This window comes from Carcharhinus amblyrhynchos, chromosome 6, assembly GCF_965287045.1.
Source record: "Carcharhinus amblyrhynchos chromosome 6, sCarAmb.v2.hapA, whole genome shotgun sequence".
Lineage (NCBI taxonomy): Eukaryota > Metazoa > Chordata > Chondrichthyes > Carcharhiniformes > Carcharhinidae > Carcharhinus > Carcharhinus amblyrhynchos.
This window is the reverse complement of record NC_137329.1, coordinates 92,496,958-92,521,259: the sequence shown is the minus strand read 5'-3', so window position 1 is coordinate 92,521,259 and position 24,302 is coordinate 92,496,958. Positions and strand designations below refer to the sequence as shown.

Below are 24,302 nucleotides of genomic sequence, written 5' to 3'. Positions count from 1 at the left end.
CATTATAACAGTGATTTCACTTCTAATGTCTTCTTGTTTGGCAGTCCCTCAGGGTGGAGGATGACTTCAAAAGTACTTCACTGACTGTAAAGTATTTTGGGACATCCTGAGATCATGAAAGGTTCACTGTATGCAACCATTCCTTTCTTTTTCTTTCATATGTAATAGAAGGCACAATACGGTTGAACTCAAGAGACAGGGAATCTGTTGGGTTGTCACATTTTATTAATTTATGGTACAGTATTTGTGCACAGTACTAACTTTTTAACCCTCTCCACTTTGTTCTAATTACATAGACTTAAGTAATTGAAAATAACATTTGTTCAGTCTGTCAGTGCAATGGGATAAAATCAATATATCCAGGAACTCCGTGCACATTCACACATTTAATCATGATTTTTGCTCACAGTTTCACAAGTGCTTAAAACATGGAGATACATTATGAATTATTCTACAAATGCACTATTACTGGCCTTCGCATCAGCCTGTAGTTAAATAAATTAGTAAATCCCTGCTATCACGACGATCGAACATTGAATTGATGTAGAACTCAGGTAGATGTATTCCCTCCTTCCCATTGTAAGGGTGGGCAAAAATGGAATGCTACAGACAGCTATGACTGCCATTACAAACCTGTGGTGTTTTTCAGCAGCAAAGGTCTGGCCACTTCCAGCAAGTCCAACCTAGGATTCAGAGAACGACTTAGGTCCTCCAAGACCATGAAGGCAAAGATGACGGAGGCAAAGTTACTTTGCACCTTGACCTAGTGTTGACAAACATAAAACTGCAGTTATACTTCAATCACTCAAAACCAAAGAGCTACACATTTAACCAAGTCCAGAATTCCACCCTACCTTGTGTATAAGGAGTGTCTCCAAAACCTGAGACAGTAAGCTTGCAATATGGAGCTGGGAAGATAAGAGGAAAAGTATTTAAAATGAGATTAGCTAACACAGACATACCTCTAGGCAATGAACAATTCTTTCCTCCTCCCTCATCAACTGGTAGCATCAGCCCACCTACCATTCTCTCTGACAGTAATCTCATCAGCTAAAACATAAGAAACATAAGAACATAAGAAATAGGAGCAGGAGTAGGCTATCTAGCCCTTCGAGCCTGCCCCGCCATTCAATAAGATCATGGCTGATCTGTCGTGGCTCAGTTCCACATTCCCGCCCTGTCCTCATAACCCTTAATCCCCTCTCTTATCAAAAACCCATCAACCCGCATCTTAAAAATATTTAGCGAGGTAGCCTCCACCACTTCAACAGGCAGAGAATTCCAGAGATTCACCACCCTTTGAGTGAAGAAGTTCTTCCTCAACTCCGTTCTAAACCGCCCCCCCTTTATCTTGAGGCTGTGCCCCCTAGTCCTACTGTCCTTTCTGAGCGGGAAGAGTCTCTCCACCTCTATCCTATCCATCCCATTCATCATCTTATACGTCTCAATGAGATCTCCCCTCATTCTTCTAAACTCTAACGAGTACAAGCCTAGTTTATTCAGCCTCTCCTCATAGCTCAACCCCCTCAACTCCGGAATCAGCCTAGTAAACCTCCTCTGTACTCCCTCCAAGGCCAAAATATCCTTGCGTAAGTACGGCGCCCAAAACTGCACACAGTACTCCAGCTGCGGCCTTACCAATGCCCTATACAGCCGCAGCAAGACCTCCCTACTTTTATATTCAATCCCCCTTGCTATGAAGGCCAGCATCCCATTCGCCTTCCTGACCACATGCTGCACCTGCAAGCTGGGTTTTTGCGACTCATGCACAAGGACCCCGAGGTCCCTCTGCACTGTCGCCTGCTGCAGTTTTTCGCCACGTAAGTAATAATCCTTCCTAGCATTGTTCCTACCAAAGTGGACCACCTCGCACTTGCCAACATTAAATTCCATTTGCCAGTTCCTGGCCCATTCGCCCAGCCTATCTAGATCCTTCTGTAGACTCTCCACACTCTCCGCGCAATTTGCCGTTCCACCAATCTTGGTGTCATCAGCAAATTTTGACACCAAACACTCGGTTCCCTCCTCCAGATCATCTATATAAATGGTAAATAGCTGAGGCCCCAGCACTGGCCCCTGGGGCACTCCACTAGTCACCATCCGCCAATCCGAATAGCACCCATTTACCCCAACTCTCTGCCTCCTATTTGACAACCAATCCTCTATCCATGCTAACGCCCTACCCCCAACTCCATGTCCCCTGACCTTCTGCAATAACCTCTTGTGAGGTACCTTGTCAAATGCCTTCTGAAAATCAAGAAAGACCACATCCACCGGCTCTCCTCTATCCACCGCCCTAGACACATCCTCATAGAACTCCACTAAATTTGTCAGACACGACTTCCCCTTATCGAAACCGTGCTGTGTCTGCTCTATCAAGCAATTCCCCTCAAGATGCCTCGCTATTTCCTCCTTGATGACGGATTCTAACATTTTACCTACAACAGACGTTAACTAACTGGCCTATAACTCCCTGCCTTTTGCCTGGCACCCTTCTTAAACAACGGCGTAACATTAGCCGTTTTCCAATCTTCCGGCACTTCCCCGGAATCAAAAATACACAACTGCAGTATTCCATGCAGCCACTTGACTCTGGGACAATTTAGTAGGAATTAGCATTATTACTAGAAACACATTATTTAGAGAAACTGAATAAGCTTTATGATCTGGCATTGCCTGCTCCACAATGCTGCATTATATCATTATGGCCTCACATTCCTTAACTAAGGGATGTTAGTGTACTAATACCTCTCCCAGGGAACCTGTCTTCATCTTGGCTTCACTGAAGAGCTTTTCTATTTCTGACTTAAACAATTGTATGTCCCGGCATTCACTGGTTCTGGCCTGGGTCAGCAGTAGTTCTGCAACCTGTTCACCCTGGAAATAAAAAACACAGAATTACACATTCTGAAGCTGGAAATCCAGATAAATTTGATAAACCTGTTTTAGCCTGCATGCAGTTTGAGCACCTCACCCCCAACCAACCATGGCCCCTCCAGCTTTGCGAATGAAGAAAATGGAAGCATGGCTAAAAACCAAATGAACAGGGAACTGTATTGGACTGAACGGACCAAAAAGGAAAATCAAGGAATACACAGTACTGAACAGTCACCATGTGTTACAATGTCAATTATGCAAGCCAACTGTTAAATTTTTAACACTGGAATTAATTCAATGACTTCCATATTCAAATTGCTGAATGATGCTAAACTCATACAGGGAAATAGCACTAAGTTTGACAAAATCAGTTAATCTCAGCAACAAAAAGCATTTGATTTTGACTGCGCCAAAAAAGGTCAGTGTGAGGCCCACAGTGCCACCCAGAGCAGAATACCTCAATCCTGTCACCTCTTCCTGTAATGTCATTCTAGTAAGCAAAAGGCAGATGAATTTACGCCTTTCTGCTGGCTGGAACACAATGCCACATATTGCTCAAATTAGAGCTCAAGCTAGTAATTTTGGCCACAGCACGCCACCTCACAAAGCCATGTCTCATGGTTTGCTAACCAAGTAATAGTTCTATGTCAAATATTTGCAGAAGGAAACAGTGAAAATTCCAGTTGCCAAGTGGGTCAAAATGATAAATTATTTGTCCTATTTAGAACTTAAAATTGTCAGCTAGATTAAATTAGGATAAAAAGAAACACAAGCCACGTGACCTACATTGTCAGATAAAACGTAGCATATCCCTTGCCTGGTCTTTTGAGGATAGGATAGTGTACATAGTGGGAGAAGAATTTACAGATTCCTACCTGCCCTTCAATTACAGCAGTGAAGATAGCCTTGAAATTATGCCAGTCAGCTGGCTGGAGTTCAGTAACAATGCCAGTATCTAGAAGAATAAGCTTTAATGGACATTGGGATGGACGCACATTAACAATGAGTGTATCACATAAGTCTACAATGGTTGTCTTGTCATCATTTTGTAGGCTGAATTGATCAATCCCTTGGATGAGGATATTTCCAGGGTGAAGGTCTCCATGAATAAAGTTATCCACAAACACCTATGAAAAGACAAACAGATCAAAAGACAAATATATTAACAGGCAGCAATGTCACAATAACACAAAGATGAAAACAAAGGGATTCTTTTTGAGAATCATTCATTTGGTATACTTTGGGAAAAGATTTCTATTGCAATATGAGTTGATAGAAGCCACCTTTCATGCCACAGCACTAGGGGGAGCACTTCCTGCATACAGACAGGTGCAGTGTCACTGCCTGTTTAAAGTGAGAGATGCCTTTAGGTGCAGCCCTGCTTTGTCAGTGAACATTAGGAATTATGCATTTTTTTGCAAGCTGATGTCTCCTTTATAATAAAGTTAGTTAGTGGAAAAAATTGCAACGAATTTAAAATGTTATTCAAATAGTGAATACAAGATTGTCTGGGAGTGATAGCTATGTGTTTTCCCCAAACAGCCAATTAGTCTCCTTAAAGTGGAGTCTCACCACTGTAACATCAATTTAAAAAAATTAAAAGAAAAGTGCATTCCCCAACATAGGGCTTGACACCATGATCCTAGGATCAAGAATCCTGTTATATACCAACTAAACTAGTCAGGCTGTACAGGAAGTGCCTGCTCAAAGCCTTTCCAACTTGCTCATTTGTTTAAAGACACAGTATGTCTTTATTTATAAAACATCAAAATTTCAGTTAAATTGGCCTTGTTACAGTGGTAAACTGGCCTAGGAGTGAAATGGCATGTACTCTTCATCTTGGTGGGAAAATCTGAACATATTTTCTTTGACTAACCATGGACAATACTAAGGAAGACAGACAGGTATATAATTACATGTATTATATACATGCATATAGATAGATAAGCAGTTTTGTCTGCTCTCTCGCATGAATCAAATAGACTAATAAAGGTCCCAGCTGAACTCCAGTTTGCACATCTGTTCCTGCTGTCTTTCCAGTCAGTGACAGAAGTTACAGTATGACAGTTATTGAACCATAAACTTCTCAAGTCTCTGGACCATGTGCTCCCTCAGGTTTCTAACCTCTCACTGACTACATCTGCCAATTTCCACCTGTTGTTGATCATAATCGCCATATCGACTCCCCTCGAGTCCTAACTGCCCCGTGCCACTCCACTACTTCCTTCATCACATTTGCACAACACTTGCTTCCCATGCCATTCCTAACTAAGCTTATACACTTTCTTTGCCTACCTTACCCTGTACTGCTTCATCCCCAGCCTCAACCCCCATTTATCTGCGCTTGTTTCCACCACATCTCCTCACTCATCCCCATCCTTTATCACCCCATTTCCCTCTTATCACTGCACGCCTGCATCCCTTCGCCCATTTCTCCTCTCCTGTCCCCAATGGCATGGTGGCACAACAGTTGGCCTCACAGTGCCAGGGACCCTGGTTCAATTCCAGCCTCACGTGACTGTCTGAAGAAACTTTGCACATTCTCCCCGTATCTGTGTGGGTTTCTTCCGGGTGCTCCAGTTTCCTCCCACACTCCAATGTGCAGGTTAGGTGGATTGGCCATGTTAAATTGCCCCTTAGTGTCAGGAAGATTAGCAGGATAATACATGGGATTACAGGGATAGGGACTGGGTGAGATTGTTGTTGGTGCAGGCTTGATGGGCCAAGTGGCCACTTTCTGCACTGTAGGGATTCTATGAACCCCATCTCCACTGAACGTTTCCTTTTGCTCACTCCCTTTTTCTCACTGTCCTATTCCTCCTTGCTCACTCCCTCTTCAACTATCCTTCATTCCAATTATTCTCTTACTAATACATCTGTTTGGCCTGAATAATCTCCTGGACAAACAGGAGATTGCCCAGTTTGAATACAATGGAATTTGACTTATTCTTGTAAGTCAGGGGCTCAGGTGTTATCCACTGAACATCATAAGTGCCTCCTTTTGCATCAAATCCTTGGCTCACCGTAAACAAGACCGTAAGAGACATTGTAGTAATATATTAAAACTCAGAGCTTGTTTGTTTTGAGTTTATCGTAATTTTGACACCTAGTACATTGGTTACAATCAGTAACATTTAACTCCTCAGTCTATTAGAATCAATGATGATAATGACGACGGTAATATCTGCTGTTCTTACTTCCTCCAGCTGATGGTGCTATAACCGGGTTGAGAGAGGAAATGAAGCAGTTATAGATAAGGGGGTAGCAAAGAAAGAAGGCTGAGGAAATGCATGGGAAGCAATGGGGAAATGATGTGGAATAATAGATCAAGGAAGTATCTGATACTTTTGCTTGAACGGCACCCTCCGGCTGGTACAACAAACACAGCTAAAGAAACATATTGTTTCCTCTGACTAACCATGGACAATACTGAGGAAGACAAACAGGTGTATAATTACACGTATTATACACATACATATAGATGAATAGGGATATTTGTCTGCTCTCTCCAAACAGACTAAAAAAGGTCCCAGCTGAACTCCAGTCTGTACTAGGGTTCTGCTGGATGGAAATGTTCAGTTGGTCTTATTGCCCCTAAGCGAGGGAAAGAAAGGAGAATCAATCAAGGCGATCCTTCCTGGATAATGCTTGCATATGAATGTCACGCACAGACTTTGTGATACCATAGTTAAATAACCTGCCAACACTCATTGTCCAGCCTCATACACAAAGAATGGCAAGGTACTCAGCATGAGTTAGCACTTTTATGTCAGGGTAAAATCTCATGTTTGGAAAATGTTTATTTTGTTACTACCAATGGACGCAACTTCCAGCACAACCTTGTTTTCTCATTTGCAATTGCCATCTGGTTCAATCAGCAAATATTTCCCACATTGGTTGGTGACTAGTGGAGTGCCGCAGGGATCGGTGCTGGGGCCTCAACTATTTACCATTTATATAGATAATCTGGAGGAGGGAGCTGAGTGTAGGGTGACGAAATTTGCTGATGACACCAAGATGAGTGGAAAAGCAAATTGCATGGAGGGTGTGGAAAGTCTGCAGAGAGATCTGGATAGGCTGAGCGAGTGGGCGAGGACCTGGCAGATGGAGTATAATGTTAGCAAGTGTGAGGCTATCCAATTTGGCAGAAATAGTAGTAGGAGGGATTATTATTTAAAAGACGAAAAGCTGCAGCATGCTACAGTGCAGAGGGAACTGGGGGTCCTTGTGCACGAGTTGCAAAAAACCAGTCTGCAGGTGCAGCAGGTGATCAAGAAGGCGAATGGAATGTTGGCCTTTATAGCGAGGGGGATAGAATATAAAAGTAGGGAGGTCTTGCTGCAACTGCATAGGGTACTGATGAGGCCGCAGCTGGAGTACCGTGTGCAGTTTTGGTCGCCACACTTGCGGAAGGATATATTGGCCTTGGAGGGAATGCAGAGGAGGTTCACTAGGCTGGTACCGGAGATGAGAGGGTTGGACTATGAAGAGAGACTAAATAGACTGGGTCTGTACTTGTTGGAGTTTAGAAGGGTGAGGGGGGATCTTATAGAGACGTATAAGATAATAAAGGAGATGGATAGGGTAGAGGTAGAGAGATTCTTCTCACTTAGAAAGAATAATGGGACTAGAAGACACAGCCTCAAGATGGGGGGGGGAAGAGAGCAGTTTAGATCAGAGTTGAGGAGGATCTTCTTCACTCAAAGGGTGGTGAATCTCTGGAATGCTCTGCCCGTTGAAGTGGTGGAGGCTACCTCGCTAAATATATTTAAGTCATGGGTAGATAGGTTTTTGATAGACGGGGGAATTAAAGGTTATGGGGAGAAAGCGGGAAAGTCGAACTGATCCACTTCAGATCAGCCATGATCTTATTGAATGGCGGGGTAGGCTCAAAGGGCTAGATGGCCTACTCCTATTTCTTATGTTCTTATGTACATTCTCCTGTGCATGGGGACCATTTACATAACACGGACTGCCACATTAAATGTTTGGTTGACCCTCCCTTTCTCGTGTCTTTTTCAGTCCCATGTCCATTTGCCCCCAAGTTACCATCTTCAGCAGCATCTCCACCCCGACTCTTGCCAACCTCTGTTTCAATGTTTTAGGTACATCCTTTGTCAAGTACATCGAGATGGGTTCACTCTCCTACAACACAGAAGAATTAATGTCACATGACCTTTCATCATAGCATCCAGTGGCATTTAATTCAACGTCGAAAGTTTTTAAGAGTTTTGTATCCAGACTCCAGAATATCGGTTTACCAACCGAACAGTTTTGTTCTGTAGGAGATACTGGGCAAACGTTAGTATCACGCAAAACTTACACATTCCCAGAACAAATGCAGAAAGATGTGAAATGTTGTAGTAACCATGCTCTCTGGCTGAGCGTGCATACTCCAAAGATACTTCTGCTTTACACGTTTGGAGGTAAAGAAGAAATATTCCTGCTAGTTTAAACATCACAGTCGCCCGTCCATTGGACAATGCACAAGATCACAAGACAACCATTCAGCTCATTTGGGTGAAGGATTACCAGATTGTCTTTCTGGGCTGCATGGTTCACAACACAGACCACATGCAGTTTAAACCTATGCCCATATTAATTTTCATATATTTCACATTCTTGACACTGAATTAGGATATATCTGCCAGTGAGGTAAGAGTGCAAGGAACAACCCATCATTGATTTAGGTGCAAAGCAGAGAACCCTTTCAGACCATTTTAATCTCAGCGCAGTCCTGATCCAAAGCCCATGCGCATCTTCTCCCTTTTTGAATACTGAGTCCACATTCATTGCACTAAGTGGTATTCTGCTGGTTTCACAAGTGTTACTCCCATGTACTTATCTTTTAGTTAGGCCCAAAAAACTCTGACCAAGAATCCCACCATTTCTGCGAAGATTTTAACAACCTGGATCATGTTTCTTTTACTTATTCCAGTGAGAAACTGCTGTAACTCGACCCATTTTCTACTATGCATGAAAGGCCAACAGGCCCATATTACATAGACTGATGTTTTAAACATGCAAAGGAAGAATCTGAATACCTGGGCAATTTTTCATCTTTACCGAACAGGGGGCAGACTGTAATTCCCCCATACATTATAAGCAGCTCCACTCTTAAGTCTATTGAAAACAATCATAGTGGAAAGATGTTCCAAAATGACAAGTGATCCACTCCTCTATGTTACCGACCATGCAGTAAAGATGAAAACTCCAGCTTTCAGAGCTGGGTTGTGTTCAATACATTTTGCAACATTTTCCTTAACCCTTTCCATACCCTACCTCACACTTCCATTGCTGCCTCAAGTGTACTCCATCTATGCATTAGGCAATATTTATCTTCATTGCTCCAAGTTTCTTACTGGCCTGTATGTATTGTCCATGGACGCAAATGCATCTGCTTCCATATCACTTAGTTGGCTGAGAATATTATGGATGTAGTCCATTCTAAAAGCTGTTAAAAGATAATTATTTAGAAGCTCTGTTCTGCAATTAAGTTCACCAGCCTTATCAATGAGACAAAAAATTTATATTTTCCAGCAGTATGTGCTGGGATTTATAATTTTCCTCTTTTTCAGAATGCATTAAGTACAAGTACCATCACTATTAGGACCTCTTAAATGGTTGAGTATAACTATTTCATTTGAATTATATTAGTTCAACATATTCGATTTCTTTCTTTTGGAGAACAGATTATTAAGAGGTCATTTTAACCTTACCAGTTCTGTGACATGTGTAAAATGAGAACTTATATAATGTCAAACTCCTGCTTGCAAAGCTGAGAATCCTCAGGTAAGATTAGATTTTTTGACTATACATACCTCTGTAGTCCTTTAATAATCTTCCTAATTAGATACTTTTAAAACTTTAACAAGATACATGTCTTTATTTAGTACTTTATCATTCCAAGTCATCTCAAAGGACTTTTGCATAAATAATTTATTTTATAGTAGTCACCATGTGCTGTTGAATGTTACTTCACATATGGATCAGCTGTCAAGAATTCTTCCAACCTCAAGCTTTCATCAAGTGTTAATTTTGTAGTCCTGAAATTGCAAATTAATTGCCATTCATTATTATGAGCGACAGTAGATGTGGGACTGGATAAATAGATTGCATACTTCATTCCCACACCACGTGTTACAGCTAGCAATGAATTTGTTATATTTCCTTTACTGAGTTACTTTCTATATAATGTGATCAACTCAAGCTTTCCCTCTTTTCCTGTCGTTAAATTCTCATCTACTTAACCTTTCAGGGATTAAGAACTCAATGAAAACCAAATTCAAACCATGTTTTCCCTGTTCCAGCACTGCACATTTTAGCAACAAAGTGTAGATTAAAAAAATACCTCAAAGGTTTCAACCAGAACTGTTCTTGTGACAAACGGCCTGAGAGGTATTGGAAACTTGACAGATTCCATATCCCGAAAATTCTCTCGGAATCTCTCCAAATTCTTTGCCTCGTATCTCAAATCGATCTGTGGGGTAATGCCACCAGAAACATTGATTAGTTTAGACACGAACCGTATGAGGTATAGTACTAGAACAAAGCGATTTCTCATTAATTCTGTTTCTGAGTGGATTCCAAATCAAAAAATACTTACTAACCTGAGACAAATCGTAAGGATCAGAGGGAGAAATATTTTAAATTCCATAAAAGGAAATAACATGGAGATACATATCGAAAGCAAGTGCTAATCCTGTCACTGTTACTTTGAGATTCTGTCTTCCAATTGTAAATGTTCCATCAACTATCACAAACTGCAGTCAATCACAAAGTAGTAAGGCATTTACAAAAGGAACGGGCAAAACACTTAATCCAACAACTGAAATTCTTCAAGTGCTTCAGGTTAAGGGATAGGTCCTCAACCCATGGTTGGGTCTCTCTAAGAATAAAATGACCATACAGTTAGCTATATGATTCAAATCAGCATTTTACTCTGAATTATTTCTGACTTTGTTAACAGGGTTCAATGTTTACAACATGTTGCCTTTTCAGTTGGGGAAGGAATGCAAGGTGGCAGCACAAACCAAGTTTGCTAAATGTTTGCGTGATCTGGTTGGTCACATGCCACTTTAACATTGGTATTTATTGGGCAATTTGAGATTGTTAAACTGTCAAAAAAATGTAAATATTTGCTTTGCTCAGTTTTCTGCAGTTTAATTGTTCATCATTTTGATGATTTGACGCATTCACGGTTATGATATATGTTATTATTTAACTTCCATGCCAGCAACTGCTAATTTTTAACCACTAATATATACTGATTTATATCACTTTTAGCCACATGGCATTTAAAAAATGGAATATGACAGATAGGTGTTTTTTCCTAAGCGGCCTTTGAAGATCAGTTGAGTTGCAAATGGAACAAAAAAGAACACCGCCATTAACACACTCTCCTGCCTCTTTGCTTACAGATTTGAAAAAGATCCTGGTCAGAACTCAGATGGAGTTAACTTGTGTCCTCACCAGTCGTGTCATGAGCCTTTCAAACTCTCCCACTACTTCAGTCCACCTCAGCCACTTCAGGCCTGGCAGAAGATCGAGAACCCAGCTTGATGCTTTTATCAGCAGTAGATCCATTTTGACTCGATGGGCTATTCCAGGATGCATCACCTACAAAACAGAAACAATTGTGAACCTCTAGGTTGTAGAATGGCCTCACACACTGCTTTGCTCTGCAGCCAGATATTATAAACAACCCAAATATCATGAGATCTCTCTCTGAAAACTGTAAGTGATCTCAAAAAGAGCATTTGGATCAGCTTGAAGAACTCAGTCAAGGTTACAGAAATGCCAAAAATTCAGCATTAACTGACACTGAAGTTCAGTCCAACTCAATGACAGCTATCATGGGGAGTGAAATGGTAGATTCATGCTAGATATTCTATTGATATTGAGCAATAAGACACATTGATCCTATGGGGTTGCTGGAGCATTGCCCTGCATTCTTACTGTTGCAATACCCAATTTGAGATCTGCTTGTGAGGCGAGGTATGAGTTTTATTTTATATCTAATTATTTGATGCAGACATTGTGTGCAAAACATGTGAAACTTTTTCTTTCTTTCCATGAACTTCCCTCTACTCAATTACAAAATACAAACGTTATTTACGTCGCACAGTTTGTAGTCTGTAGGAATTATAATACCTTGATAGCCACTGGAATGAGAGGATGCTGCAGTGCTGTTGACTCAGGGTGAAGTGTTGCTTTTCCATTCTCCGGTTCTGGTATTCCAATGAATTCCTCAGCAGGTTCAGATCCATTTTGGGGATCATGATGGCCATCTTCATTGGTCTGATCTGGAAAATCATTCTGTTTTTTACCAAACATGTGATGAAATATCCCTTGAAGCCCAAATACCTCCCAGGCTTCAAATTGATCCTCTTTTTCAAAGCTTTCTGCAAATTTCTGAAATTCAGAGTTATTGCTGTTCTTTGGATTACTATAAGCTCTATAGACCTGAGCAATGCAACCCGATCTGATGGGTTCCTTATTTTCAAACTGAAATATGTTCTTCCAGCCCTCTCCAAAGGCTCTTTTCATACTATATTCAGTGTAACCCCAAGAATGCGGTGCGACATGGACATGAAGTCTGGAGAGCTTATCACAGAACTCTGCTGAGAAGAGGTCTCTTCTGGTGCTGAACCACTGACCCAGTTTAATGAAAGTAGGGCCTGCAGCCTCCATGGATTTCAATAGCAGATCACACCAAAGCAAAGTCAAATTGGAGGATGCAAAACAAATTGGATACAGCAGCAACAAAGGCCCAAACCTTAGCAGCAGGATCACAGCTCGGACAGCCACATGAACAGTGAAATGTAGCTTCCAGAATAGATCTTTCAAAAATGAGCGTGCAGCCCTTGAATTTGGCTGGTGTAGCACTTTTGCCTCCATGGTGACCATCTTCTGGGACTTTGCAACTGATGAAGCTCCAAGACCGAGACAAGCAAGAGTGAGCTTTGGTAACTTCTTCAACCTGAAAGATGCTTTCAATGCAGGACTGTCTGACATCAAGACAGTGGCTCTCAACATTGGTCTGAACATTGCTGGAGGTATCCTACAAATGAAGAGAAAGGTCGCCATCCTTTAGGAACTATGTAACCCAACAAGATTTATATTGAGGCTGGAATGCCAACAAGTACTATTTGTTGTTCCCGATTTCCATATGGTCCAATGCAGCTCTGCAAATTGTTATTGTATCATGGAATCCAGCGTTTAAAACACCAAGCTGCAGCCTCAACTCTTCCAGCAGCCAATCCATTCATTCCCAAGAGATAAGAAAGGTGATTCACCAGATGAGGAAGGCTTCAGCGAGACGTGCTGGTGATATTCCGCCTGAATGAATCCAACAGCGAAGCTGCTCTTGGATAATGCACCGGTAACGAGGCCAGGAGGCCTGTGTGTTACCAGCAGCTTAGCGACCCGCTCCCTCAGGCCGGGAGCTATGATTGTGCTCCAGTCTGAATGCACACTGCCTCACTGTCCCCCTGGTATTACTGACCCTCCATCATAAACACTCCCCCACACACCGACCATCACCCCAACACCAGAGATTGCGCTACTGCGCACGCGCACTCAGCTGATCCGCCTCGCCCTTTCCTCCTATTGGTCAAAATCTCCAGTCCACACCCCTGTCTCTCCCTATTGGTCTAAATGTCCAGTCTCCGCCCCGCCGCTCCCTATTGGTCAAGATGTCCAGTCCCACCCTCTTTCTCCTATTGGTCCAAATTTCCGGTCCCCGCCCCTGCCTCTTCCTATTGGCCCACATTTCCAGTCCCCGCCCCTGTCTCTATTGGTCAGAGTGTCCACCTTTTCCGCCCCTTTCTCTTCCTATTGGTCCAAATGTCTAGTTTCCCTGCTCCTTGTCGCCCATTGGTCCCCAAGATCCACCGCCCGCCCCTCCTGATTTAAATATCCAGATCTCGCTTGCTATTGGTCCCTGTGATTAGACCCCGCCCTCCTCCTATTCTATTGGTCCTTGTGATCAGGCCCCTCATCCTGCCTCCCATTATTGGTAAAAAGTCTGACAACACCAGGTTTTAGTCCAACCGATTTATTTGATAGCAAACGCACAAGTTTTCGAGGTTTCCCTCTTCGACGAAAACCTGGTGTTGTCAGACTTTTTACTGTGTTTACCCCAGTCCAACGCCGGCACATCCACATCATCCCATTATTGGTCCCAGAGGAGGTGAGGTGGGACTTGTTGTGCGGCTCATGTCGCGGAGACGGCAGCAGCTGCTTTGGGCGCGTTGTCCCCCCCTAACCCCAGGCCACCCCCCCGTCACACACACATACACACTGTGGGGGTCTCTGCTCCCCCTCCCACAGGCTGGGGAGGGGGATATCTGCTGCACCACTGCCCACCCCCCCCCCCCCCCCCCCACCCCCGGTCCCCCACAGGCTGGGGAAGGAGGCCTCTGCTCTCTCCCCACGCAGGCTGTGCAAGGGAGTTGCTGCTCCCTCCATTCCCCCCTCCAAGCTGGGGAAGGTGGTCTCTGCTCGTCCCCCCCTCCCCCAGGCTTGGGAAGGGGGGGGGGGGGGTTCTCTGCTCCCCCCAACATTGGCTGAGGATAGGGGATCTCTGCTCAGGTACCAACTGAGATTTTGATTCTTTTATAAGCGTGAATATATATAGCAAAGTTTAATAGTTGTTAATGCATTCGTTGTTACTGCTCAGTGTGTTACTGAACACTGTGAATCCTTCCGTATGCATTGTAACACTGGCCATTTCTGAGTGTGCCTTGGGGTAAAGGGTCTTATTGATTTGTTGTTAATAGATAAAGACTTGTTCATTAAGAGGTCAGTGTTTCTAAAACTAAAAGCGGGAAAGGAGCAGCTGTTACAATAGGAAGATGAAGAGCTTGCTTTGATAAACTCTCAGCATTTGCTGAATGGGTTAAGGAAACAGATGGTGAGTGAAATAGTGACAAGGAAAAGACTCAAAATCATCAGAAGAATTGGGACCACTGACCTCCAAATCAATATTTGACTGTATTTGTAAGGGTACAGCTCTAGAAATGTTCCCAATGTTGCTGAGTGACATGTTGATGGTTTAATAAAGAAATCACATTAGATCTCATGTATGTTGCAATATATGTTTTATATTTCCTACATTTGAACAGTTGCTAACATTTTAAAATTACTTAATGGGTTGTAAAACACTTTAGGATGTCGTGGATTTGTAAAATGTGCTACAGAAAATTCAAGATCTTTAAAAATTAATTGACCTGCCTCCAGAAATCAAAACTAAACCTACTACTTGCCTGTAGCAGGATTAGGTTAGATAAGTGGATCAAGGAGAGGGTAGGTGAGGGGATGATACAGGAACCCTCACTTTCCCCCTACCTTGTCCTTTTCCTTTCTTTTCCCCTCTCTTAGGTATTATTGATGTATTCTATTTAATGAGTTAACTGGAAAGTCAGCATCCAGGTCAGGTCAGGTGCCTGTTAGGTTTAAGAGTCTGAAAATGAAACCAACTGCATTCATCTAATAGTACTTTTCAAATTCCATGCATTTGAAGTGACCCAGAAGCATTTGCATTTCACCACAGGTCAGATAAAGTTCTATAATTTTCCAGTACCTCATTCAGCAGTATTTTTACTCCTTTGAGCTATTATGTGAGATCATAGTGCCTACAGTGTAAAAGGAGGCCATTTGGCCCATCAAATGAGTCTGCACTGACAACAATCCCCATAACCCCACACATTTACCCCACTAATCCCTCTAGCCTGCACATCCCGGGACACTAAGGGGCAATTGAGCATGGCCAATCAACCTAACTCACACGTCTTTGGACTGTGGGAAGAAACCAGAGCACCTGGACGAAACCCGTGCAGACGGGGAGAACATGCAAACTCCACAGAGACAATGACCTAAGCTGGGAATGCAACCCAGGCCCCTGGAGATGTGAGGCAGCAGTGCTAACCATGGTGCCACCCTGCTGCCCTTAAATTTTACCCTTTATTTTCAAACTGTGACCCCCTTGTTTTGGACTCCCCCATCATTGGGAACATTCTTTCTGAATCTACCCTGTCTAACCCTGTAAGAATTTTATGAGTTTATATGAGATTATTGTTGTTTGAGTCCTTGTCTTAAAAATTTTTCAGACCTTTTTAACTTGGACCACTCCTTTTCAATTTTTTTGTGTTTGGTCACTTCCATCCCTGCAGTTGGCAACTTGTAGTTTATGTCCAGTCACAATATGATCCGTGACTACTATCCCTAAGTCTACAATTTGGCTTGTTTGGATTTAGTTCCAGGGCACCTTGCAAGCTAGCCAATGCCATGTGGCCACACTCTTTACCTGCTTCTACTGGAGAAGGTCTCCAACATGAGATCTTTCAAAAGCCTACAACATGCTTTCAGGATTCCTTCCTTAGTGAGCCTTATACACAACCCCCTGGATGCTGTTGCTGCCAGGCATCACAATTTTTTCTTTCATCTGCTAAAACTATTAATTACTCTCCCCTATATAAAAGCAAAATACTGTGGATGCTGGAATCGGAAACAAAAATAGAAAATGCTGGAAAATCTCAGCAGGTCTGACATATTTGTGGGGAGAGAATAGAGCCAATGTTTCAAATCTAAATGACCCTTCATCAGCTTCTAACATGCACTTCAGCCCACATATTGTATAGTCAAAACTATCATCCTTGTGTCGCCACAGAAAGCAAGCCTCCGTACTGGACTCCGAGAAACTGTGCTGGGGAATTTCAAGTCAGTCCCCATATCACTAACTTTTATTCCCCAGTCATTCACTGCCACGCCTCAGTCAGGCACCTACCTGGATGTGTGAACGTCCCTTCAGGTTTTCCAAACCGCAGTGAGGACCCCATGTGCCAAGACTGTTCCTTAAATATACCAGATCTCTCATTCCACTGTTCAGCAGATGGAATGAGAGGCATTGTGGCAGTCTCAAGATTTTGTTTCACCAGCAGGTCAGCCTGTCTAGCTATGTCCCGAATGTCCCTTCCTTTGCTGCACACATGCTCACCTGCTGCAAGGTACGCACCATTCAAAAAATTTACAACATCCACAATGTCGAACACTACCTCCAGGTTGTTACAAATATATGAACTAGGAGCAGGTCACTCGAATCTGCTCCGCCATTCAATAAGATCATGGGTGACCCTGTAGTAATCTCAACTCAACTCCATATTCTCACCTACTCCGATAACCTTTCACCCCCCCCCCCCCCCCCACTGCTTACCAAGAATCTAATTACCTCTGTCTTAAAAATATTCAAAGACACAGTTTCCACTGTCTTTTGAGGAAGAGAGTTCCAAAGACTCATGCCCCGCTGAGAGATTTATTTCATCTATCTTGAATAGGTAATCCTTTCCATTGCCTGGAATAGTTTACTTGCCATTTGGTACAGTTAGCCTTTTGCCACCATCACGTCATCAACTCAAATCAGTCCCCCAGCAATAATTCCATGCTTTCGACAAGGATGCTTCCATTGAAAGGGTCAAAGCTAGCTGCCATACTTGTGCTAACCTCAGATGAATCCGCACACTGTCATTCTCCTTTCTTCAAGTGACCCTTCCGGGGTGGTTGGCATCTCATTTGCTGCTGATGAACGACAATTCATGTTGGTTAGATGAGAGAGTGCCATTTTCAGCATTGTCAATGAACAACCTGGCACCCTAAGGGATGTTCTCCTATAGTTGTGCATTGGGTTTTGTCCACTAGGTGGTTCCCTAGTTGTTATATTGACTGATCTTACCCGAGGGTTTTCTACCTTGTTAAGAGACCAGCTGATTCAGTATACTGCATTGCCATTGAGCTCAATTGATTGAAAAACCCAACAAGAACCCGTTAGCAGAGAAGGCAGGATAGGAACTTCAAAGTCAAGAACCATATGCTTGCCTACAACACCTTCGGCCTCGTCCATTACCACTGCAAGATTCAACTTTCGCATTTGTTCCCAAGACCTTGTTCACCAATGTGAATCTTCTATCTAATACCAGGTTCATTGAGATGCACTGGGTGCGATCTTACCACCTTGCTGGGCCCATTGATCAGCATGGCGAGCTGGGAAAATAGCATGAGCCAACAAGGGCGGGACTTTCTGGCTGCACTCGCTTCAAAACTGGAAGTTCCCTCCTGAGGGCAACGGACGTTTGCATGGTCTGATACCAACATCCCCCTCCCCGCCGCTTGCTACGATTCCCATGGTGGGTGGGACAGGAAAATTCCCCCACAAAAAAACTGATTCGCAACCAGTGCAAATCGGATTGCTATCTTCCCGGCCTCTTTCTTTTGCCAAGAACGGCTTCGTACCCAGAAAGGTTGCGAAGCTTATTAGCATCAGAGTGCATGGATTATCATCTCGTTAGTAAGTCTAGCATGGCTCCTTTGCCCTCCGTGCAAGTTTCACACCTCTCCAGCGAGACGGCACATCAACTCAAATCACCACTGGTCTCCACCAGCGAAGACTGTCAAAGGACGTGTCGGAAGATTGTGGTGCGGAGTTTGCTGAAAAGGCTGACGTGGAGGACTCCCATTTTCTTGCTGTTGTGACACTTAGAATTATTTTGGGAAAATTTTGCATAACATGTTTCCACGTTTGCAAAGTTATATTCTTGTTTCTTGCATTTGTGACATTGCAGTCTTTGGGCACCTCACTTGAGATTTCACTTTGATGGGAAGAAACTGCTTTTACATATTCACTTTGATTTTTTTTTGCATTGTTATTTAATTCAGGAAGAAATGTGATGTGCAGGAGGAGAAAAATGCCATTTATGTTATCACCTTCTTGTGGCTGGGGTGTGGTCATTTTCTGTTGCTTATTGTACAATTTTCATTTTTGTGCTCATATTAAAGCTGGATGTTTTAATCTAAATATTGTTAAAATTGTGATCTACTTTACGTGCCAAACCAAAAAGTAAACACACCTTACTAAATTAGATATTAGGCCAGATGAGAGAGAGGTAAGGGGACGCATCTTGGGAGGAAAAGGGTTTGAGGTTGCAAGTATCTGCTCAGTGTGACTATGAATCTTTGCAACTCACAATAATAGCTGCGGTAGAACTTAGGAGCAGGACTTGGCCATTCAGCCCATCAAGCCTGTTCTGTAATTCAGTAAGATGATGGCTGGTCTGGTTGTGTATCAGCTCCATTTTGCCCTCAGTCCCCCATGGCCCTTGTCTGTCAAAACTCTGTCTAACTTGGCCTTCAATAAGTTCTCAACTGCTTTCTGGGGAAGGAAATGTCACAGATTAACTTTTGAGAGAGAGAAATTCTCCTCACCTCCATCTAAAATGGTAAATATTTTGGGACGATTCTCCCATCCAGCTGTGTTGCTTTTTTAGCGCAGCGGGCCGGGAGACTTGAGTGACGGACGATTTGCGTGATTTGCATTGAGCATCAGGGTCTCTGCACATCTCCCAGCAACAGATTTCCAGCACCGTCAGCTGGAAAACAGCACGGAGCTATCTAATGTATACAGCCTCTAATCTGAATCTAATTTAAATCCCATTAGCGGGCCCGGGACTGAAATCTCCGGGCCCACTAGCCTCTCCTCTCCAGTGCGGTTTACTATAGTTGCAAGGAGCTGGCGGCCCAGCCCCACTGAAGTGATGGGGGGCAGTCGAGGCCCCCCAGAGGGCCACTGCACATGCTCCGATCTCGGTGTTGACTGATTGGCGCACGCGCAGTGTTCTGCTCTGTGCGCTGATTTCAGCCTCTCCAGTGATTGCTGGAGTGATTCTCCCATTGCCTCTTCCACTGGAGTGATTCACGCTGAGGCACTCTGCAATGCACAGAGTGTGGGAGATTCACTTAGACTCCTGCTGAAAAAGACAGCGTGATTTACTCCAGTTTTTACACAAATTCAATACTTAGAACTTTTTGGGTGAATCCCACCCCTTATTCTTAAACTGTGTGCACTGGTTCTAGTCCCTTCCACAAGAAGAAATATTTTCCAGGAACCAAATCCATCAGATAGATTAATTAAATGTGGATCAGCATCTCAAAACTTCTGGCCATAATAACAAAAATATTTTAACATAGGAAGCAAACTAAGATAGGACCAGAAATAGGCTTTTAAGCTGGTCAAACCTGTTTTGCCTTTCAACACGGTTGATCTGTACCTCACCTCTACTTACCCTCTTTTGTTTTATGTCCCTTGTTTGCTTAACCTGACGGAAATAGATCGATCTGTCTTTTCAAATGACTAAGTATCCACACCCTCTTGAAAGGATTAGTCCCACGTTAACACTGCCTCAAGCATGAAATAAATGCTTCCTCGTTTTACTCCAACATAGTCTAGCTCCAGTTTTAAAATGACAGTTTTTTCTGGATTATCCCAAATAGTTTCTTTGAGGTCTCAATTTTAACTACCCTGCCTGGTGGTAATCAGGTTAAAATGAAAGGTGTAACTTTCACCCTCTGATCCATTTTCCTTCTCTCCATATCCTGATGTTAACCTACTCTTTGAGCAGGCAAAGTGACAGGATTTATTAAATATACCCAATCAGCTATTTTAATTGAGAGCTGATCAGGAGAGCAGTGACAGCAAACTAGGCCCAGAAAAGTAATTATTTTTTGTTACATTAACTGAGATGTCCTTGTGGATCCAGAGGAGTAAGTCTCAGGGTGGGACTTTTAAAGGAAGGATGCTTTTGGAGCGCTAACCCTTGAGACAGATGTTGAGAACAGTACAAAACATTGAAGTTTGGTTGGTGAATTCCACGAGATGCATGCTGTGTTACATTTTGCAACTCTGGGAATAGTGATGCACCCATGAGAGTAAAGGCTTCTCATGAATGTTTGGGCTGCTTCTACAGGTGACCTAGATGGTACAGTGTACAGCCCCTTTAAATAAACATGAAGACCACCATAGGTACCACCATCGCTGTTTTTAGTGGGTATAAATCTCATTTCATTTTACTTGAGGTAGCCACAGTGCTTGTCGATCACCCTTCTCCACCTCCTCCTGTCAGTCACCCATTCCTCTCCAATCCTGCTGCATTTAAGGACCTTTCCATCTGGTTTCAGGCCTTCTTCTTCCTGCCAGTTTCATATTTATTGCTCACTTCACCATCTCTCGCACGGCAAGAGATGACCACATCATGTCAGCGCCTTCTCAGCTACCTTCTCTGATGCTTTGCAATCATCATGACGTACTGGTTTCTGACTTGTCCTTTCCAGTCACTCCACACTTATCACTTTAGTGGGTAAAAAGCTTACAAAGCATCAACAACTTAGTTTTATATGGCACCTTGAACATAGTAAAATGTGTACATATTCCGATTATATGATTAAAGTTCCATAGGACCTACTTCCTTATGTCAGCTGTGGCTTTTAAGGCCTAGGCAACATTTTCTCTTTAGTGCCCCAATAGCATGCCTGGTGTGGTCCTTTAATATTTCAATATAGCCCAACAGGAAGATTGAGCACTGAGATTGTGTTCTTGCCACAATGCATTTCCAGCCTGCTTCACCCAGATTGCTCTTAGTTTGCACCTGGACAGGAATACCTACTCCGAGGCCGCCAAATAACATCCATACATGGCAATCAGTCAGTGTTCAATTGAGATTCAGGGAGAAATGGCTTCACTTTTCTCTGGCCGAGATCTTTACTTTCTTGAAGAGATTGATAGATTTGTGAGATCCGCGATTGTACTAGTTAAACGCACTGCAGAAGGAGGTAACTTTAATGGATTAAATCCCCTTCCCCTCACTTTAATTTATTGTATGGAAACTCCTCCTGTACTCTCAATTGTGGGTTTGATGCAGCCCAAACTGATTAAATGTAAGGTTCCTACATATATCTCAGCTTTAAGAATACAATGGGGAAATGACTTCCACTCTCTCGAGTTCCACTATACACAACTGTCAGTCACTTTGAGGCAGAAATGCCGCAGGGTGACTGGAATCGGAGATTGATTGTCACAGTGGGGCATTCAGGGTCCAGACTAGAGCTGGGAAAATAATTTCTGGGAAGACTGGACGGGATTTTACTCTGACGTTGACTGAGCTCCCCTGACCTGGGAGTGTTTAATGCTAACACCTAGGGTGACGAAGTCCCCGCAAGCACTGACATCCTTCACTTGATGTGTGCCAAAACCAGCACCTCCGTCTGGAGCAAGTCACGTAGCGCCTAGCTCAGCAGGGTAAGTCATGCGGACTTCCTGCCTGGAGCAAGGTGCCTGCGAGAGGTCCAAAACAGGGTCACGGCTCAAGTTCTGTTCTGGCGAGTGGAGAGGGCTATGTTCGGGAATCAAGTGTCTTATGATTAAACTTTGAACTTGGGAATATCTTGAAAGCTAATGGAACTTTTTAATTTTTTTTAAATTTCCTCTTTTTGATCACCTTCTTTGGGTTAAATGTGTGATATTTTTTGAAACATCTGATTAAAATTGTCTTACTCTTAATTTCTTTTGAAAGTTATAAATATTGATACAATTTAGAGCAAGCTACCCCCAGTGGTAGTTATTCCCTGATATATACAATTTTGGATTGTAGTGTGGGTTTGTAGCCAGAATTGAAGCTAAATAGTGAAAGCTGCAACAATGAACTGTAGTGGTTAGTCCACGCCCTCTATCGCAGGTTGGTTTCAGTTTGATTAATCATATGGCTTATTTACATATAACTGATCCGTGTTGCGCAATGAAAAAAGTTCCGTGGAAATATTGAAATTTCCCTGGTACTTGCTGATACAATCGCACGGGAAACGGGGCAAGTCCGGGCTCACTGTATAACGCAAACACTGTCATCTAGTTTGGAAAAGCGTTCCCAACTCTCTCCCGCAAAATAATCAGCCGTGTCTGAACAGATGCTGTGACGTTCAAGATTATTTACTGGTTTTCCCAGTTCGCTGACAGCCATTGAGATCTTCTTTCATCTTTTGAATTTAGAAAGAAAGACGTCATTCTTTTATTCGTTCAAGGGATGTGGGTGTGGCTGGCTGGGCCAGCATTTACTGCCCCTATGAGGGCATTTAAGAGTCAACTGCAGTGCTGTGGGTCTGGAGTCACACGTAGGCCAGATCAGCAAATTTCCTTCCCTAAAGGACATTGGTGAATAAGATGGCATTATAGACTTAGTTATTAGACTTTTAATTCCAGATTTTTATTGATTTCAAATTCAAATGTCACCGTCTGCCATGCTGGGATTCGATCCCCAGTCCCCAGAGCACCCTGGGCCTCTGGATTACTAGTCTAGTGATAATACCACTACAGCCCTATGTCACCTTTCAATTCTCAGAGCATTCCAATGCATTTTTTTACTTTTTACCCCATCCTTAAAGTTACAAAACCAATGCTCAGAATGGACCAGGCAAACCCAAATCCATACCTTGCTTGCTTCAAAAAACAAATTCCAATTGAAACTAATTCATGATCGTCACCAGACAGACAAACAAGATCCAAGTTGACAAGATAAAGCATTGCACCCTATCTTGGGCTTGATCTGATGCTTGATTTTAGTCAAAAGCCAAGGAAGTACTTTTTAAGTGTAGCTATTATTGTGAAAACTTGGAGTACAGTGGTAATGTGTCTGCTTCTGAAGTAGGAACTCCAGCTTTAAGTTCCATTCCTGGACTTGATGGCTAGGAAGGTTCATTCATAACATGGCATAACATGATTATCAACCAGCAAAATCTTTTCAGTATGTCTATAGCAGATGGTAAGAGTCTTAAAGTTTATTTATTAGTGTTACAAGTACACTTACATTAATACTGCAATGAAGTTACTGTGAAAATCCCCCTATTTGCCACACTCTGACACCTGTTCAGATACACTGAGGGAGAATTTAGCACGGCGAAGGCCACTAACCAGCATGTCTTTCTGATTGTGGGAGGACACCGGAGCACCTGGTGGAAACCCACGCAGATAACATGCAGATAGTGACCCAAGCCAGGATTCGAGCCCAGGTGCCTGGCGTTATGAAGCAGCAATACTAACCGCCGTGCTGCCCTAGGAAGAGTCTCCAGGTTAACCAAGTCCTGCAGGGGTGGGGAATACTGACACAGGATGGAATATTTGAGTGTACTGAAATAACTTCATTCTTCAGTGTATGACTTACTGCAAGTAAGAGATTGGCTCCAAGAAGTAGTCTATATCGTAGCATGGCATTGAGAGTATCGTCCCATTGTTCCCACAATATTCCTGGGAAATTTGTTAACTTGGTGTGGATATACTTTCATTTTCGGAGAGTCTGCTTTCTTCACACTGAGTCGGATTTGTGGTGTGGTTTGGTGTTATCTTGGCTTTATGTTTCTATTTAGCGTAAGAGGGGGAAGTACACAATATCAAACAGAAAAGGCTGAAAAATACACAGGTCACACAGTTCTGATGAAAGATAATCGACCTAAAATGTTAAACTATTTTTTCTTCTTCCTCGCCGATGCTGCCTGACCTGCTGAGTATTTCCAACCCTTTTCCGTTTTGCTTTCAATTTCTCGCAACCTTCCGG

General features: G+C 42.9%; 2 protein-coding genes across 3 annotated transcripts in view; one reads left to right on the top strand and one right to left on the bottom strand.

The window, feature by feature from the left end:
• Positions 1-220: 220 nt before the first annotated feature.
• Positions 221-13,419, bottom strand: adck2 (aarF domain containing kinase 2). The gene is made up of 8 exons (XM_080190960.1): positions 12,031-13,419; positions 11,350-11,496; positions 10,229-10,357; positions 7,927-8,022; positions 3,753-4,004; positions 2,749-2,877; positions 855-908; positions 221-763 (listed from the first exon to the last, which is right to left on the bottom strand). The coding sequence occupies exons 1-8, from the start codon at positions 12,964-12,966 to the stop codon at positions 626-628; spliced, it is 1,881 nt and encodes a 626-aa protein (XP_080047086.1). The 5' UTR covers positions 12,967-13,419; the 3' UTR covers positions 221-625.
• Positions 13,420-14,290: 871 nt separating this feature from the next.
• Positions 14,291-24,302, top strand: part of LOC145344107 (DENN domain-containing protein 2A-like) — a 110,998-nt gene continuing 100,986 nt past the window's right edge. Inside the window, exon 1 of one of the 2 annotated variants that reach the window (XM_080190954.1) lies at positions 14,291-14,472. The gene's annotated coding sequence lies outside the window, so the exon portion shown is untranslated. Of the gene's footprint in view, positions 14,473-23,478; positions 23,514-24,302 lie in introns of those variants that run through there. The other variant, XM_080190955.1, reaches the window with a different exon arrangement.

Coding starts and splice junctions, on each gene's coding strand:
- adck2 (XM_080190960.1), bottom strand. CDS start 12,966: ATGGCGACCTTTCTCTTCATTTGTAGGATACCTCCAGCAATGTTCAGA. Junction 8,023..10,228: donor TTCTGGTTGAAACCTTTGAG/GTATTTTTTTAA, acceptor TCTGTGTTGTAG/GAGAGTGAACCCATCTCGAT. Junction 4,005..7,926: donor TGGAGATGCTGCTGAAGATG/GTAACTTGGGGG, acceptor GTCTTTTCATAG/GTGTTTGTGGATAACTTTAT.